Raw genomic sequence first — 19377 nt, forward strand, 5'->3', positions numbered from 1 at the left:
GCTCTGGGAAGAGAGGAGGGCGGGAGGCAGCGAGCTGGCCTTTCATTCACTCATTTGACATCTTACGTACTGGGCTGTGGGATTGTGAACAGAGGAGATAGACCTTGCAACTGCAGGCTGTGCTCAGGGGCACTCGGGAGGAGAACCACGGGACACTGGGAGTCCCCCGGAGCAGAGCCAAGGGAGGACCTCTCTGGGGAGCCTTGTTTGCGGAGAGGAAAGGAGTCAGGGAGATGGTGCACGTGTTGAAACTGGAGAGCCGGGCACGGGCTTCTATTTTATTAACACATGCTCTGTGCATTGGCTGTGCCAGGCTCTAGTCTGTGCTTTGTAAATATCTCGTTTGGTCCTCACAGAACTCTTACAAGGCAGGTATTATCTCGTATTACCCATGAGAAACCTGAGGCATTGAGAGATTAAGTTACTTGCTTAGGGTCACACAGGGAGTCTGGGATGGAACAGGGTCCCAGTTGCAGGATTCTGGGGCCTCGGGGATCTTGTGTTATCCCAGGTGCAGGGGGACCCAGTCAAGCTTTCAAGCCAGGGGAGCGATGCGATGAATATGTTTTAAACAGGCCTTCCTGGTGCCTTGAGAAGGATGGGCCCTGCGGTGGGGTGGGGGGTGGGGGACTTAATGGGATGGCTTGGCCTGTGGGAGCCATGGAGGTGGTGGGAGGCCAGGAGACTGCCTTCAGGTGTGTTGGATTCAGCTTGATAGGGTTTGGGGTGGATGACTGGATGTGGGCCAGTGGAAGGAGGGACCAAGGCTGACCACTGGGTTTCCAGCTGTAGTAACTGGATCGGTGGAGATGCTGTTACTCATGGGGGCGGGTGGCACAGATGGGTCCAGAGCTCAGTTGGCGGCATGTTCAGTGGGAGGCATCCAGGCTTCACTAGGGCAGGGGCCAAGGATACCCAGCTCTGGGCAGGGGGCCTGGCGCAGTGGGCCATCTCTGCTGAGTCATGATTGGCACTGGTGTATGAATCTGGACAGAGGTTGGCATCTGATGCTCAGAGGATGGGCAGGATCACTGGGGAGAGTGTCCAGTTGGGACCAGACTGGTTCTATAGGCGGAGGAGGAGCCAGCGAGGCAATGGAGAACCGAGAGACAGAGGAGGAGCCGCAGAAGAGAAGTTGGGGTGAGGGTGACCCCGTCAAAGGGCCGGCGGCCCCGTCTGGTCAGAGCCCCCATCCAGTGGGGCACCCAAGCTTCGTATCATGCACAGTGTGAGCCTACAGGAGGCACAGGAAGCGGGCCTCTGCCTAGCGTCCGACCCATACGGGGCTCGGGGGTGTCTGTGCACCCTGCCCGTGGCCAGCATCTCCCGTGGGCAGTGTTTCAGGGGTGTTGCACATGTGTCCCGAGGGAGTGAGGCCTGCTGTCCACACACACTGCTTTTTTCTGGGGTGAGCCTGTGGTTGATGGGTGCGTGTATATACCTGAGCTCACCATCCCCATCTCACTTCAGGGAGCATTTGATCTGTGGCTCATGGTGTGTGGCCCAAGATGTCACAGACCTGCCCTGGCGTATCCACTCTGCCCAGGGGCTCCCTTGGGAGAGCAGAGGCTAGGCACTGCGTGGGGTGGGGAGCAGGGGGGCCTTTCCAGCAGGCAGGGCTCCAGGCAGCTCCACGGGCAGGTGGGCACAGTCTAGGCAGGCTCTCTGCTGAGTGGACACGGAGCAAGCCGTGTGAGGGGCCGTGTGGGTTCCCAGGCTCTGCGCGCACTGCTTCCTGACCCCCTGACCTCCCGAGCAGGAAGAAGCTGGAGGTGGGGAGGGGGGACGTGATGCCAGCTGCCTTGACTCACATCAGCCCGGAGCTGGAGCTGCCAGCGGACGGTGACATGGTTCAAGGAGGTCCAGAGCTGCTGACCTTCCCGCCTTCCCCACAACCTTCCAGGCCCCTGCAACTAGTGGTACGAGGGGGCCTCCCTCCTTACGGGCTCATTGGTCAGGCTTCCGCTCCTGGCCTAGGAACTTGCCCCTCCCTGCTTGGCCCCCTCCCTGGCCGTGCCTTCAGCCCCCGCCACTCTGAAGGGACCAGGGTGGGTAGGGGGTCCTTTGGGGGGTGTGGGGGGGAGACCTCATTAGGCAGCATCTCGGAGCCTGAGCAGATGATCTGACGAGAGAATTGCTTGGTATCTTTGGGGCAGGGGAGCTCTTTTCCTACTTAGCTCCTGGCAGGGGGGCTGCTTTCTTGCACCCCAGAGGACCCTGTCTAGTTTTTGTTATTTTACATGATCTCATCAGTTGCGGGAGGGGGCGCCCCCAGCCTCCCCAGCATGGAGCTCTGGTGTGCGTCTGCTGACAGTCCTGCTGATAGGAGAGGGGGGCCGGGGGACTCCACCCCGTGACAAATGGCCACTTTCCACCCATCTGTAGGGGAAGGTCTTCTCTTTCTCTCTTTAACTTTGCAAGCACTTGCCAAGAACTAACGGAATCTCTCTGTGGCTGACCGCTTGGACGCGGTGGGCGGGCTGGATTCCGGGTTTGCCTTGGGGCAGGGTCTATCCTGCTGGAAGGTTCCCTGGGGTGGGAGGCGGCTCGGGGGCACATTCCCTGAGCCTTCGAGGCGAGTGTGGGCGGCGGAACACGGAATGAAAGATAAATCCCTTGACACAGGAAGTCGGAGGCCTCATCCCTGGCCTCCTCCGCCTCGCGGATTCAGCGGCACTCAGTTCTGCAGACCGCGTTTTAGGAAAGCGCCTAGGACGCCGTGCAGGTTGGAGCCTGCTCTGACCAAAGATTGATGTCTCAATAGGCTGCTGAACCCGGGTGAGGAACTCTGCTGGAGGAGGGGGGTGGGAGGCGGGCTGGAAATGAAAGAACAGAGGGGGCCTCTTCCAGAAGGGGGTGGGGGAGTGCGGGCTGAGCGTTGGATGCCGTCCAAATCTGGCTCCACCGACCGACGCCAATTGAAACCGTGTTGGCAGAAGTGAAGAGGTTCTTGAGATTCTTTCCTGGACAAAAGGAAAGACGTTTGCTTTAAAGGGTTTGGCAAGAGACAAGTGCGGGCAGTAAAAGCAGGGAATCACCCCCCGCCGGACTTTGGGGCGCCCTGGGCCCCTGAATAAATAGAATCGGGTAGGAGCAGGGGCTGTTCCTACCCTGTCCCCTCCCAGGTCTTGCAAAGGGCGCGGGGTCGTGGGAAGTCTTTCCACCCAATCTGTCCCTGCACAGAAACCCTAAAGCTGTGACTTTGTTTTGAGTCTCCTCTTGGGAAAGATCCAGTGGGGAGAGAGATGCAACTCCTGGCGTTTGCGAACTCCCGTCTTTCTTCGGAGAGGCCTTCGCCTTTGTGCTGGATCTCTAAGCCGGCTTTCAGGCCGGAGGGCAGGCTCTCAGATTTCTGGCCTCGCGGTTCCTCATCAGGCTTCGGGGAGACACTTCCTGCCCTGTACAAAGTGTGAAGTGTAATTCGATTTGGAACTACTTATTGAATTAGATGAGCCATGTACGCTTTAAAAATGCATGCCTTGATTCCCCGCCTGCACAAATTTGCAAAATTCAGTCATTTGTATTCAGTGTTTCCATCTTTAGAAGGGAACAGGAAGTTCCCCTGTGACATTTATGGGGAGTTTGTAGTGGCTGGGCTAGGTTCACGGGGACACAAGGAAAAGCGGAATCTGGTAAATGGGAAAAGATTCTGTTTCAAAGCCCCACAGGGAATGACAGCCCTTATCTCCCTGCCCATCCCTCACAGCTTTCTCCTTGGGCTCAGGGATGGAGACCAGCTGTTCATAACCTCTGCCCTTTTCTTCTTTTCCTGCCTTTGATCATCAAAAAAAAAATTTTTTTTTAATTTATTTATTTCTTCTGGGCTTCCCCGGTAGCTCAGCTGGTAAAGAATCCGCCTGCAATGCAGAAGACCCCGGTTCGACCCCTGGGTTGGGGAAGATTCCCTGGAGAAGGGATAGGCTACCCACTCCAGTGTTCTTGCCTGGAGAATCCCCATGGACAGAGAGAGGAGCCTGGCAGGCTGCAGCCCATGGGGTCACAAACAGTTTTGGTTGCTGTACTTGGGCTTTCTTTAGTGTGACGAGCAGGGGCTATTCTCTAGTTGCAGTGGGTGCAAGGGCTTCTCATTGCAGTGGTTTCTCTTGTTGCGGAGCACAGGCCCAGTAGCTGCAGGCGTGCAGGCTTAGTTACTCTGTGGCATGTGGAATCTTCCTGGACCAGGGATCAAACTTGCGTCCCCTGCATTGGCAGGCGAATTCTTATCCACTGTACCACCAGGGAAGTCCCCCCACCCTGATTTTTTTTTACTGTTCTTTTTCATCTTTTTTTTCCCTTCATATTTTGGCTGTGCCTGTAGCTTTTGGGATCTAGTTCCCCAACCAGGGATCAAACCTGGGGTCCCTGCAGTAGAAGCTCTTGAGTCCTAACCGCTGGACCACCATGGGATTCCCTGATCATTTTTAAAAAACTCTTCCCACCCTTTTCTGACCATGGAACCCACAATATCTTTGTATGTTGAGAAGTTCAATTCAGAAATAAAGTGATTAAATTCCAAGTTCTCGTTAGACCAAGTTAGTGTCATCAAGAAAGCTACGGGGTTCTTTGATGAACCCCACAAATTGTCCAAATTTATTCGCAATTGATTGCCTGTCCTCATGTGTACTTATTTTAGGGGGAGACTCCTTATCTTTTACCAGCTTCTAAAAGAGGTTTGTGATACACAACACGAAAATCCTGTGCCAGATTGGGTTCCTTGCTTGTAAGGGATTACTATGAATCTGCCTGGAAGTTTTGGCTGATGAACATTTGAATAGATGAACTTCTTGTTCCTATGTGGCACCATAGTTTTCATTCAGACTGACCTCAAGCCTATATAGTGTCTTCTTTTTGTTACTTCGTAATAAGTACTCAATAAATGTTGGTTGAATGTGTCATTATTATGGTCTTGGTGCACTGAGACCCCACGATCTTTTTCTACTGTTAATTGTTTTTAACCATGTTTTATAATTGAAGTATAAGTGATGGACAACATTATAAGTGTGTAATATAGTGATTCACACTTTTTAAAGATTATACTCTGTTTATAGTTATTATAAAATATTGACTATATTACATATATTGTACAATATATTCTTCTGGCTTATTTTATACATCGCAGTTTGTACCTCTTAATCCCCCACCCCTTTATTACCCCTGCAGCTACCCTCTACCCACTGGTAACTGCTAGTTTGTTCCCTATATCTGTGACTCTGCTTCTTTTTTGTTATATTCACTAGTTTGCTGTATTTTTTTAGATTCCAGGTATTAGTGATCCCATGCAGTGTGTGTCTTTCTCTGACTTATTTCGCTGCACTCCCAGTCCACCCATGGTGCCGCAAATGGCAAAATTTCTATTTTTTTAACGGCTGAGTAATATTCTTGTGTGTGTGTGTGTGTGTGTGGGTACCACATCTTCTTTATCCATTCATCTGCTGATGGATCCTTAGGTTGCTTCCACAACTCAACAATTGCAAATAATGCTGCTGTGAACATTAGGGCATATGTATCTTTTCAAGTTAGTATTTTTTTTTTTTTTTTCAGATATATATCCAGAAGTAGAGTTGCTGGGTCATAAGATAGTTCTATTTTTAATTTTTCAAGAAACCTCCGTACCATTTTCTACACTGGCTGCACCAATTTACATGCCCATGAACAGTGTGTAAGGATTCCCTTTTCTGCACACCCTTGCCAGCATTTGTGGTATTCCTTTTGATGACAGCCATTCTGACACGTGTGAGGTGCTATATCCGTGTGGTTTTGGTTTGCATTTCCCTGATAATTAGTGATGTCGAGCATCGTTTCCTCTGCCTGTTGGCCATCTGCATCTCCGCTTTCTGTTCAGTTCCTCTGCCCGTTTTGTAATCAGGTTGTTGAATGGTATGAGCTGTTTCTATATGTTGGATATTAATCCCTTATACAGCATTTGTTGTTCAGTTGCTCAGTCATGTCTGATTCTTTGCAACCCCATGGATTGCAGCACGCTAGGTTTCCCTGTCCTTGTATGTCATATCATTTGCAAATATTTTCTCCCGCTCGATGCATTATCTTTTCATTTTATTGATGATTTCCTTTACTGTGAAAAAGTTTTTAAGTTTAATTAGGTCTCATTTGTTTACCTTTGCTTTATTTCCTTTACTTTAGGAGCCAAATCCAAAAAATATTGCTATGATTTATATCAGAGAGTGTTCTGCCCATGTTTTCCTCTAGGAGTCTTATGGTTTCCGGTCTTTTAGGCCTTTCATCTGTTTTGAGTTATTTTTGTATATGGCATAAGAAAATGTTCTAATTTCATTATTTTATATGTAGCTGTCCAGTGTTCCCAGCACCACTTATTGAACAGACTGTCTTTACCCTGTTGTATATTCGTGTCTTCTTCGTCATAGATTAATTGACCATAAGTGCAAGGATTTATATCTGGGCTTTCTAATCTGTTCCATTCATCTATGTGTCTGTTTTTATGCCAGCACCATACTGTTTTGATGCCTGTAGCTTTGTATCAGTAATACTGTCTAAAGTCAGAGCGTGTGATTCTTCTAGCTCTTTGGCATCTTCCATTTCTTTGCATCTTTTCTAGGACAGTTACATGTGTGTGTAGTGAAGGCAGGAGGCTATGACTGTAAGAAGCACCTGGATGAGGGTGGGACAGGGGAAGGACGGCTTCATCAAGGGCAGGGGGTGGGGCGCATTTCCTGCAGGAAGAGTATGTGGTGGACAGGTCCCTATGACCCCCAACATCAAGCTTCTGCACGGATCTGCCTGGGGACACTGGCTCCTGTTGGGTGGTCTCGTGGGTGTCCATAGATGGGTCACCTTGCTTTCTGCTCAGCCACTGTGGGTGGTGATTGAGCAAGGCCTGTGGGAAGGATGGTGCCAGTGTCCCTGGAGAGGATCGGGGTGGGGGATAAGGGTCATTGAGTCGGCTTTACCCTGAGAGCTTGGTCCTGGCCTGTGTCCCTGGCTGTGACACGGGTGCCCCTCTGGCTGGGAGCAATGTCGAGCAGCGGAGGCTGATGCTCGGAGAGGGTGGAATCTTCAGGGATGTTTCTGGGCTGCAGGAAGGGCGACAGGACAGACAAGGAAGGGTGGCGGCGAAGAGTGACCTTTAGGTGTTGCAGGCCTGCTGGGCCCCCGCCCGCGATCGCCCAGGACTGCAATGAAGTATAAACCCTCCGCGGGCTCCTCTCTGGTGGCTGCATCCCAGCCAGATGTGTGTCCCACTGTCCCGGTCCCAGCCAGCCACAGACCGCGATACACAGACCCCAGGATAGGGGTGAAGAATTTGTCCCTTGGAGCAGACGCCTGAAGCTTGTGCTGGCTCAGGGCTGCGACCTAGAGCCCTCTGTGAAGGCATGTGGATGGAAGAGGCTGGAACCCCTTCCTCCCCGATTTAAGAGCAACCCCCTCCCCATCAGTTCCTGAGAAAAGGCGGATCTACGGGCCCCTGTGGTGAAGGGCGGGGCCGGGGCTCGCCCACTAGGGTTGCAGGCCTGGGCTCAAATTGGAGGCCTGTGGAAAGACACTGCCAAGATTTCCTCCCGCTGGTCTGAACATCCTCGCTGGGAGATGACGGGGCTGCTTGTGCAGCTGGACAGCCTGTGGGCTGCGGTAGGGGACACAGGAACCTTAGGCCTGAGTCGGGGCGTCCTGGCCTCAGCTGCCCACAAGCTGTACAGCTAGCTGGTGGGCACTCCTGGGCACAGTGGGTTCTTTTCAGTCCATCTCTACCAGCAGCGACTTTTCTGTCTTCGTATAACAGCTCATTGAGATAGAATCCCCACCCTGTACAATTCACCCATTTAGCCTGTGCATCAGTGGGGCTTATTCTCAATGTTGTATCTAGTTTCAGAAAATGTTGTTGTTCAGCCGCTAAGTCGTGTCTGCTCTGACCCCGTGGACTGCAGCATGCCAGGCTCCTCTGTCCTCCACTCTCTCCCAGAGTTTGCTTACAGTCATGCCCATTGAGTCAGTGATGCTGTCTAACCATTTCATCCTCTGCCACCCCCTTCTCCTTTTGCCGTCAGTCTTTCCCAGCATCAGAGTCGTATTTATCCCCCAAAAGGAAGTCCCATAGGTGTGATGGCCCAGTCCCTGGCTGCCCCCATCTGCTCTCTGTCTTAATGGATTTGCCTCTTCTGGACGTTTCATTTAAATGGACTCGTACCATATGTGGCCTTTCACGTGCGGCTTCTTCACTGAGCAGAGTGTTTTCAAGGTTCATCTGTTAATAGCGTGTCGGGACATCAGTGCTTTAAACAATTTTTTTTTAATTGCAGTATGGTTGATTAACAATGTTGTGTTAGTTTCCGCTGTTCAACAAGGTGAATCAGCCATATGGATACATATATCCCCTCTCTTGAGCCTCCCTCCCCTACCCCCATCCCACCCCTCTAGGTCATCACAGAGCTCAGAGCTGAGCTCCCTGTGCTTTATAGCAGCTTCCCACTAGCTCTCTTCCTCATGGTAGTATGTATATGTCAATGCTAGGTTTTTTTTTTTTGGAGTACTGTTGATTTACGGGTCCTCCCCAGTGGCTCTGCGATAAAGAATCCACTGGCAATGAAGGACACCCAGGTTGGATTCCCAGGTCAGGAAGATTCCCCTGGAGAAGGGCATGGCAACCCACTCCAGTACTCTTGCCTGGAGAATCCCATGGACAGAGTAACCTGGTGGGCTATAGTCCGTAGGTTCGCAAAGAGTCAGACATGACTGAAAGTGACTTAGCATGCATACACACGTGGTTGATTTACAATGTCGGGTTAGTTTCTAGTGTACAACAAAGTGATTCCATTCCACATGTGTATATATATATATATATATATATATATATATACACACACACACACACATATTCTTTACATTTATATGTTATTTTTCAGATTATTTTCCATTTTAGTTTATTACAATATATTGGATATATTTTCTTGTGTGAGACAGTAAGATCTTGTTATCTGTTTTATTTAAAGTAATTTTTATCTGCCAATCCCAAACTCCTAATTTACTTCCCCCTCTTATTCCTCTGGTATTAAGTTTGTTTTCTTTGTCTGTGAGTCTGTTTCCGTTTTGTAAATAAGGTTAATGTATTATTTTTTAGATCCCACATATAAGTGATATCCTATGATATTTGTCCTTCTCTGCTGACTTACTTTACTGAGTTTGATCATCTCTGGGTCCATCCATGTGGGTGCACATGGTGCTATTTCATTTGTTTTTTATGACTGGGTAATAGTCCACCATATGCATATACCACGTCTTCGTGTCCATTCGTCTAGGGCGTGAGTGCTTTCAAGGGCTCATGGTCCGTGGTGTAGAGTTACTGCACTGTCTGTCCCCTCGTCCATGGGTGGACGGCCTTTCCATGGCTTGTAGTCCGTTGTGTAGACTTACCGCATTATCTTTGGCTTTTCATCCATGCGTGGACGACCTTCCAGATGTTTCTTGAGTCGCTGCTTCGTGCCACCCCCTGGCCTAGGAGTTGGGGGTGCTGCTGACTGAGCTACAACCTTGGGTTTGAAGATCTTGCAAAGTCAGATCAGGGAGTGAGGAGCCGGGTGGAGAGACTCGCAGAGGTTCACGTGGAGCCAGAGTGAGAATCCAAGGCCCTGGTTCCCAGCTGCAAAGTCTGCAGGGGGCACTGTCCCTAGCTTTGACTGTAGGGTGACCATGTTACCTATTTGTCCAAACCGCGGGCTTTCTGAGCACCAACTGGGTCCTATTAATATTGATAATTAGGCTGGATACTAGAAAACTTGAAAGCAAGGACTGTAACAGACACGTGTCCGCCGGTGTTCATAGCAACATTATTCATCATCATCAAAAGGTGGAAACTTGTAAGTGTCCGTTGATGGATGAATGGATAAACAGTGAAATAATATTCAGACATAAAACGGAATGAAATGTGACACATGCTGGAGCAGGGGGGAGCCTCGAGGACATGATGCTTGTGAAAGAAGCCTGACACGAAAGGACAAATACTTGTGAATGTTCCCACTTATACAAGGTTCCTAGTGGAGCCAGATTCACAGAGACAGAACAGAGGCTACAGGGTGAAGGGAAGGGGAGTTAGTGTTTAATGGGTTCAGAGCTTCCGACCAGGATGATAAAAGCGTTTGGAGGTAGGTGGTGGTGATGGTTACATGCCATTGTAAATGTAATTAATGACACTAACATGAACACTTCACATGGTCAAAGGGGTCGATTTTGTAACTTGCATCTGTTTTACCACAGTAAAGAAAATGATCAGGCTGGAGGGAGGGTGTAAACCAGCGTGTAAGATCACCCCCGCCCAGTTGGTCACTTGGGCTGTCTTTTCCCAGAAGAGGGTGGCACTGTGGTGGGCAGGGATGTCGCCCTGGGCCTGAGAGAGAGTGGCTGACCCAGTGGAGCAAAAGCGAGGCTGTCCCAGGTGTCACCCCCCGCCGAATACACACACACCCCGGCAAACCTGGCATCCCTCAGAGTGTGGCTCCGGGAAGGAGAGGCTATGGCAATCGGTGCCGCCACCTCCATCCCCTTTTCCAAGGATTCCCAAGTAGGAGCAGTGGAGAGTAGCACCTGGTGGTGTGGTGTGGCTTTGGATAAGTTACTTAACTTCTCTGAACACGCATTTCCCGCTTTTAAAGAGGGCAGCTCCCTCTTTCTCTGTTTGCGTGCAGAGGCTGTAGTGAAAGTCATCTTGGATGTAAATGTGAAACTTCTTGTTTTTCTGTTAAGAACTTCCTTTTTCCTATTAATAGCCTTTGATAAAGTTTGGGTATGAAACAAAAACCGAGCTAACAGGGAAGAGAGTGAACCGTGGGCAGAAGTCACTGGAGGAGGTGGTTTGGACAGAGGTCTTGGGGGTGGGGATGAGTCAGGAAAAGGCAGGTCTGGAGGTGGGTCTGACTGTTGTTGTGGAGGGTCTGTGGGCAGCTCAGGGCAGCAGAGCTCCTCCTCGCTGTCCCCCGCCTTGAGGGTCTCCCCCAAGACCCCGTTCACTCAGTATTGCTTGAGTGTCCCCTCCCTGTAGGGCTCTGAAGGCTCACTGGAGATCCACACACATCACTGCCATCCTCACTGGAGCTCATGGCCTGTTGGGGGGACACGTATGTTAATCAGCTATCATGAGAGTGAATGTGAAGTTACAGGCCTAAATTCATTGATGGGCTCCGCTTGGCCAGACTGCTTCCAGTGCATTTCAGAAAAAAAAAAAAACACACCCCATTTGTAAAATGAGGAGGTTAGACAAGAGTTCTGTGCTCTCCAGGATAGCTGCTACTGCCATGTGTCAAAATTCTTTTTTTTTTTTTAATTAAAATTTTTTTTTAAAATTTCTTGTCCATGCTTTGTGGGATATGGGATCTTAGTTCCCTGACCAGGGATCAGACACTCACTCCCTGCATTTGAAGGGCAGAGTCTTAACTCCTGGGCTGCCAGGGAAGTCCCCATGCCGTGTATCATTCTTTAAAATGAAATGAATTAAAATTAAATAAAAAACTGAGTTCCTCTGTTAGACTAGCTGCATTTTAAGTGCTCAGATGTCATGTTTGTGAAAACAGTTGGTGGTTCTGAAGAAAATTAAAAATATGACTACCATTTGACTCAGCATTCCCACTGGGTCAAAAATGTTTCAGAAAGCTTTGAAATCAGGGTCTTGAGATAGTTGTATACCCATGTTCCCAGCAGCTCTGTTCACTAGTTAAAAAACAGAAGCAATCCAAGTGTCCATTGATGAATGAATTAAAAATGTGCTCCATTGACACACCAGAGTATCACTCAGCCTTCAAAAGGAAGGACATCCTGACACCTGCTAGAGCGTGGGCTGACCTTGAGGGCCTTCTCCTTGGTGAAACAAAAGGATGAATACTGTGTGACTCTGTTGACCTGGGGTGCACAGTAGCTAAATTCATGGAGACAGAAAACAGAATGGGGAGTGGGGGGTTCATGCTTAACGGGGATGGTTTCAGTTTTGCAAGATGAGTTAGGAGCTTGGGTGCAGAACATCGTGAATGGACTTAACACTCTCAAGCTGCATGCTTAAAATTGGTTACGATGGTACGTTTTGTGTTCTGTAAATTTCACCACACGTGGCTGCCTCACTGGACAGTGCTGGAGTCACCCGTCTCCACCGTCCCATCTAGCTGGCTAGAGTCCTAGAGGCTGCAAGAATCACAGAAACCCCGAGTTTCACAGAGACCATCTCTGGGCCGGTTGGCTGCTGGGGGCCTCTACACTCCCCCGTGGGGTCCTGAAGGCAGACTCCAAAGCCTCCTATCAGGGTGGGCATAGCGGGAGGGTCCCATATCTGCCGGCCATCCAGGCAGACAGAGTGGGGTTTGCCCACCATGGAGCCTCCCAGAGGAGGGGCCTCGGGGGAATGGGCCCTCACCTGTGCAGAAGGCCAGGCCCTTCTCTCAGCGGGAATGATGGCGCTTGTCGCGTTTCTCTGATTATTTCTCTAACAGGGCCCTGGTGGGCAGGCGGGTTCGCTTTGGTTTCTGCAGGGGGTGTTGGTGCCTGTGGCGAGGCCGGCTGGAGCCTCTCTCTGCTGCTCTTGGAAACTGTGGAGAGGAGTCTCCCCAACCCCCACCCTGTGCTGCTCTGGAGGGGGTGAGGGATGGAGGGAGATGTGGGGGTGGGGCAGGGGCTGGCCCCGTCCAGGGCAGAATGGCTCCCAGACCCGCAGACAGATGGAAGCAATTTTCGGTCACGTGGGGCAGGGCTGAACTGCTGTCCCGAAAGACAGGGCCCCATGTCTGTCTCCAGGAAGCAGCCCCAGAGCCACACGTTCGGGCCAGATGCAGCTCTGGTCTTTGTTTGTTTAACGATGCTGGAGCCCGGGGCAGAGTGTTTCTGAGCAGAGGCAATTCCTTCCGGGCCGTGCAGGGAGGAGGCCCCCCAGTGGCGGTCGAATAGGGGGGATCCCTGCCTCCTGGGCCCTGTGCCTCTCCCTGGCCCGGGGATGGGGTGAGGTGGGACGTGGAACCAAAACCTCCAGCATCAGCCTGTTGTTAGGAGAGATGTGTGGACCCCCGGGCAGCCCCTGGCCTTGTTATGTGTGTTACATTACATGCTTGGGGCCCCTGTTCTCTGAAGCAGGAATGTTTCTGCCTGTTCCGGGCAAAGGATAGGGGGACGTTAGTGACTGACTTGGGGATAAACCAGCGACAGCCCAGGCTCTGGGATTTGTAAGCTAACAGGGCCAGTCATCTTTCCTCTCTTGCTGGCCTGGGCATGCAGGGAGGAGAGGGTGCTGGCTCCCATCTCAGCTCCCTCGGAGGCTTCTGAAGACGGAGGGTGGCTGCAGAGGTGCAACCTGGTGGGTGGGGTGGAGTCCGGTTATTTCCCCAGGAAACCAAAATGCAGTTTATCTGAAAGCTCGGCAGTGACCTTCCTGGCAGGGGCAGGAGGGGATGGGTGGGAGGCCGTGTTTGGGAAGGCTACTTGCCCACCTTGGCAGTAGGGTATGCCCCCTGGAGAGGTGGGCACCTGCGGGGGGGCGCTGTTGCTCTGGAAACCACCAGCACTCTCTCCCTGAGGGCTGTGAGAGGGGCTCACCAGGCAGAGGGGGAGTGTTTAGACTCGCTGGGTGGTCGCTTCCTATGAGCTCAGGGTGCCCTGGGAGAAGAGACTGTGATCCTTCCTGGGAGGCAAGATGAAGCTGAAAATCCTTCTTAGCGGGCAGAGGGGGTGGGAAGAGCTTGGACCCGCGGGGGCAGGGGAGGGGGTAGGGGGGAAGGGGTGGGGAGGGCCGTCGGGGAAGGGTTTGGTCTGGATGTGCACGTCGTGGTGGCGGGGGCGGGGGGACTCACTGGGATGCCGCTGAGCCTGGTGGGGAACCCACATGGTCCTGAGCGCCCTGAGCAGCTGTGCAGGCCCACTGGGAGCTTTCTGGGCGTCTCCCCCACCGCCCCCAGGCCTCCAGCTGGGTCACGTGGACTCTTAGGGCAGCCCAGGAGGAGAGGAGGAAGGCTCTGACCTGTAGACCGAAGCAGCCTGAGTTATTTTGAGCAGCTCAGTCCCATCTGCCTGTCTGCAGACCTGAAAACAAAACTGCCTCCCAGGCTGTGGGCGTGGGGCCCCGCAGGTGCTGGGCGGCCAGAGAGAAGACACTTGAATCCAGTCCAGGGTGGGAGGCAGGGGGCAGTACCTGCAGGTGCTGCCCATGGGCCCTCTCCTTCCTGCCATCACCCAGGGACCAGTGGAACCCCTGTGCCAGGAGGAGCTAACTCTGCGTCCCCGCCCTCCTTCCGCACTCCCGCCGGCCCGGGGCCACCGGCAGGTGCTTGGGACTGGCTGGTTCCCTCCGGCCTCCCTTCAGAGGGTTGTCCTCTCCTTTGTCCTGGCTCAAGACTTGAGTTGTGGGGTGAGGCTTTGTGGGCCAGGCAGACGGCGGCAGGACAGCTCCGCCCGAGGGGTCTGGCCCTGAGGTGTTCCTCCGGGTCTCTTGGGCAACTGAGCCTCATTTTCCCCCACCTGCGTGTCCTCCCTCCCCCACCGTTGCCCCCTAATGTGCCCGCTCCTCTTCCTGCAGCCCCCGAGGCAGCTCCCAGCAGCGCTGGCGACATGGCTGACACCCCCAGAGATGCCGCGCTCAAGCAGCCACCTGCGCCACGGAACGAGAAGGCCTCCGTGGACTTCGGCTACGTGGGGATCGACTCCATCCTGGAGCAGATGCGCAGGAAGGCCATGAAGCAGGGCTTCGAGTTCAACATCATGGTGGTGGGTAAGTCCCCCACTCTCATCCGGCCGGTGAGCCGCCCAGAGCCACACAAGGAAGCCCCCCTGCCCCTCCCCGGCCGGCCACACAGGCCCTTGTAAAACGGGGTGACAGGCCTGGCCTGCAGGACAGACGAGCGTGTGGACTCTTCTACCGAGGTGATCCCCAGGGCTTTGGACGGGAACCCTGCAGCGTGGGTGGTCTAGCGATGAGGGATACAGACCCTCCGGTGGGGGCCTCTGTAGGGCTTTTCCATCAAACTTCACGTGGATCCTGGTATGTCCCACAGCTAAGGGTGGATCACACTGGAGGAGCCAGCCGCCACTTTCCCTCCCCAACCCCGTCTGAACCCCAACTCCTCCCGGGAGCCCTAGGACCTTGCATGGGGCAGGTTGACCACCCTGTGGTCAAAAGGCAAGGGGTCCATGTCCTGCTCTGCCACAAAGTACAGCGAGAGCTTGGCCACTGCCCAGGCACCCAGCCCTTCCTGCCTCCTGACTGCCCCCTGACCCGGAGCCCCACTAAGGAGAGCTGGGGGATGATGCCCAGGCCTCGCCACCTCCCAGGTGCTTGAGCCTCCGTCTCTGGAGCACCCTGCCGACCAGTCCCATTCTCTCCCCAGGGCAGAGCGGCTTGGGAAAGTCCACCTTGATCAACACCCTCTTCAAATCCAAGATCAGCCGGAAGTCAGTGCAGCCCACCTCGGAGGAGCGCATCCCTAAGACCATTGAGATCAAGTCCATCACACACGGTGAGAGCCAGGCAGGGGCTGGAGGCAGGGTACCGAGTCAGGTCCCTCGGGGCAGCACCTCTGGGCATGTTGAGACTTGGAGTGGGGTGGGAGGAGGGCGAGGAGTCAGGGATGCCTTCCAGGATCCCTGCAGGCCCTGGTCAGAGCCCTCTGGAGACAGCTGAGTTTTCCACCCAAAAGCATGGGCAGGGGGCTTCACTGCTGTACACTGGCATCTCCCTGGCATCATCCTGGGGGCGCTGCAGGAGGCTGCCCTCTTTGGGGCAGGGTGGGTCGGGCAGCCTGGTCGGTAGGGGGCGGTTATGTGCACAGGTCCCGAGTCTCCCCCGTGAACTCGGCGGGGGCTGTGATTGTGTATAGATATTGAGGAGAAGGGCGTCCGCATGAAGCTGACAGTCATCGACACGCCGGGCTTCGGGGACCACATCAACAATGAGAACTGGTGAGGGGACCACTGCCCCGGGCGGAAGAGCCCTCGAGAGGCTGCTGGAAATCTCGCCCCTCCCCCCACCCCTGGGGTCACAGGTCAGCCTGGGAGGCTGTTTCAGGTCTCTGTTGCACTCAGGATTTCAGGTGGTACCCACCCCACCCCCACCCCCACCCCCTGCTTCCCGGTGTTGGGTGGAGACTTGGGGAATTGGGGGCCTGCAGGTGAGGATTGGGGGGCAGGGGGCTGCTTCCCCAGCTGGGGCGGTGGGGGTTCCCTGCTCACTGACTGGGTCCCTCCATGCAGCTGGCAGCCCATCATGAAGTTCATCAACGACCAGTACGAGAAGTACCTGCAAGAGGAGGTCAACATCAACCGGAAGAAGCGCATCCCGGACACCCGCGTCCACTGCTGCCTGTACTTCATCCCCGCCACCGGCCACTCGTACGTGCCCCTGGCGCGCAGCCTGAGTGCCCCCGACCTCCCTCTGGCCCCTACCCTGCGTCTCACCCACCTGTCACCATCCAGCTTGCCCGGGAGGGCGGAGGACCGGCTGGGCCCGGGGTGGTCCGGAGCCTGGGCTGTGCCTTCTCAGGGCAGGCGTTCTGATGGGCCTGGCAGGTGGGCAGAGACTCTCCAGCTGTGTGTCTTTAGCACTTACCTGCCCCTCCGTGCGGGTCGCTAGTCCATAAGGGAGTGCTGATGATGCGATAACAGACCCCGGCAGGGACCCCACACATACACCGAGGAGGGCTTGGAGCACAGAGAACAGTGGGCTTGTTCCCGGGCAGGGCTGGATAAGGGCTGTTAGCTGAGGCCACCTTGGAGAGAGCTGCTTTCTCCTGCCAGTGCCATCCGCAGCTACAGATGTACGTACAAGTCAGTGAGGCTGGCATGGGGTGGGTGCCCTGGAGCAGAGGTCGGGGATCTCCTCGCCTCCTTTGAGCAGGGGTGGTCTCCCTCATGAGGGCAGATGCGCTCTTTGATTGTTTAGAATGTTAATTGTGCATGTGAGTAAGGCCAGTGTTACTGATTTTTTTCTTTAAACGTGTGTGTGTGTATGCATGCTGTCGCTTCAGTCATGTCCGACTCTTTGAGACCCCAAGGACAGTAGCCCGCCAGGCTCCTCTGTCCATGGCATTTCCCAGGCAAGAATACTGGAGAGGGTTGCCATGCCCTCCTCCGGGGGATCTTCCCGACCCAGGGATTGAAGCTGCGTCTCCTGCATTGCAGGCGGATTCTTTACCCACTGAGCCACCTGGGAAGCCCCTTTTTAAAACACACCTGTATTTTAAATTTATATATTTATTTTTGGCTCTGCTGAGTCTTTGTTGCTGCTCGGGCTTTCTCTAGTTGCAGCAAGTGGGGGCTGCTCTTGTGGTGCACGCCTTCCCGTTGCGGTGGCTTCTCCTGGTGGAATGCAGGCCCCAGGGCACGAGGGTTTCAGAAGCTGCAGCAGGCGGGCTCAGTAGTTGGGGCGCGTGGGCTTAGTTGCTCCGCGGCATGTGGAATCCTCATGGACCAGGGATTGAACCCGCATCCCCTGCATTCTCATCCACTGCGCCACCAGGGAAGCCTCAGATGGGCCTGGAGGGCCTCACAGACCCCTTGTCCTTGGCTCCCTGTGGCTCCATCTGCACCTGCCACCCGTAGGTGTCTTTCCACCGCCTGGTGGACACCCTCAGGCTCGTCCTGAATCAGGACGTGGGAAGGAAGGGAGCCCAGCACCCAGTGGACGCCGGGAGTGGGTGGGGAGGGGCCAGCGAGGGTCGACAGGGGGATTGCTGGGGCCCGGGGTCCGGCTGGTCACCATGGCCTGAGGCTCTGGCTCTGACTGTCCTACACTCCGTTCTACTAGAAGCACAAAGCCCAGGGTTGGGGCCCAGCCTCGCAGGTACCGGTTACAGGAAGGAAGCCGGCAGGAGCCATGGGCCTCACCTGGGGGCCTTCGTGGGAAACCAAGCGAGTCCCTGATCCACCCTCGGCGAGGGTCTGCGCAGGGGCAGGGGGCTCAGCCGCGAGTCCCACAGCAGCTGGTCCAGGCTTTGCTCCACCGAGGCGCTGCTGGAGGCAGGGGGCTGAGGGTGGGCCCTGCTGCTGCTGTGGTGACCCAGCGGGGCGCCACGCCATCGCCCCCCCAGACCCCAGCCCGGGGGATCGGGTGGCTCCTCCCCATCACCATTCAGACCTCCTCCTGGGGCCCGCCTCACCCTCACACTGAGTCTGTGACCAACTTCGGGGACAGCAGGGACAGCTCTGGTCCTGGTGGGAAGGCGGTGCCAGCCATTCAGGAGCCCCGCCGCCCTGCCCCACAGCTGCTGAGAACTATCTTGGGTCGGGGTGGGGGGTGTGAGGAGGGTCTGAGGGGTAGCCTTTTCCCGCATCAGACCTTCGACACCTGGAGCCAGTGGGCAAGGGGCTGGGGATGCCCCGGACAGCAGCCCCCAGCTCATCCTGGGAAATGGGGCTGAGTGAGCGCCCATCTGCCCCCAGAGAGTGACGCCCCACAATCTGATGGCCCTCTGAGCCGGTGGCAGCCCTTCTCCCAGTGGACACACTGGGGGCTTTGGGAGCTCATCCCCAGGCTGCTCAGAGCTGGTCTGGCCCCCCACCCCTTCCTCCCGCGGGTCAGGGTGGCCCAGGATTCTTTTGCTTTTTCTGTCCCTCGCCAGTGCCTTGGCTGGCGCTCAGCCCACAGCCTTGACCTTGGCATACACCCGCCTGGGAGCTGCAGGCACCCTGGGGGCCTCCCCCTAGCTCCCTCCAGGCAGGAGTGGGCCCCCTTTCCGAGTTTCTGTCCCGCTCCATGTTCCTCCCCCACACCCTCGTCTGTGTCCCTCTGCTCCAGCCTCAGGCCCCTGGACATCGAGTTCATGAAGCGCCTGAGCAAAGTGGTCAACATTGTCCCAGTCATTGCCAAGGCCGACACGCTGACCCTGGAGGAGAGGGTCTACTTCAAACAACGGGTAGGGCTCCGCCTCTGCCCGCCATCCCCCTTGGTGGGAGCAAGGCCATCAGACAAAATCCCCAGTTTTTATTAGATGGAAGAGACAGTTTCCAGGACAGATGGTGGCTTCCTTCCCAGTTGCTGTTCCACTTGGACTGCTCTCTGAACAGGAGGGTGAACCCTGGGTTCCTGTAGAGCCTCTGCCTCTGAGTGCGGAGACTCCTAACCCTCATTCCCAAAGCTCCACCCATAATCCCTTAGGTCCAGGGATTTTCCCAGCATGCTTAGGGGAGGACAGCGCCCTAGCAACGGATGTGTCTGGAGGGAAAAGAACAAGGAAGCCCCCAAAGGTGCCCCCTGGGCATTTGTCTGTGCTCAGGGCAGAAACGACAGCTGTTCACAGGGACGTCGTCACCGATCACCATCCGTATGGGCAGCTGTCGCTGCAAAGGGTGGTTGGGGACAGTTTGACGCACGCAGATGCCCCTGTGCGGTATGCGCCGCTGCAGTGAGAGGGTGTCCAGGTGGAATTCAGGACGGGGATGCCCCGTGCCTGG

General features: G+C 54.6%; 1 protein-coding gene across 8 annotated transcripts in view; it reads left to right on the forward strand.

Annotated features, from left to right (window-relative positions):
• Positions 1-19377, forward strand: part of SEPTIN9 (septin 9) — a 176872-nt gene that overhangs the window by 149523 nt on the left and 7972 nt on the right. For 7 of the 8 annotated variants that reach the window (XM_040244672.1, XM_040244675.1, XM_040244674.1 and 4 more), the window contains 5 exons: positions 14510-14701; positions 15318-15446; positions 15807-15888; positions 16180-16317; positions 18722-18839. In XM_040244672.1, the coding sequence (XP_040100606.1) occupies positions 14510-14701; positions 15318-15446; positions 15807-15888; positions 16180-16317; positions 18722-18839 (659 nt within the window). Of the gene's footprint in view, positions 1-2654; positions 2779-14509; positions 14702-15317; positions 15447-15806; positions 15889-16179; positions 16318-18721; positions 18840-19377 lie in introns of those variants that run through there. The other variant, XM_040244680.1, reaches the window with a different exon arrangement.

Source organism: Oryx dammah, unplaced genomic scaffold (genome assembly GCF_014754425.2).
Source record: "Oryx dammah isolate SB20612 unplaced genomic scaffold, SCBI_Odam_1.1 HiC_scaffold_8, whole genome shotgun sequence".
NCBI classification, from domain to species: Eukaryota; Metazoa; Chordata; class Mammalia; order Artiodactyla; family Bovidae; genus Oryx; species Oryx dammah.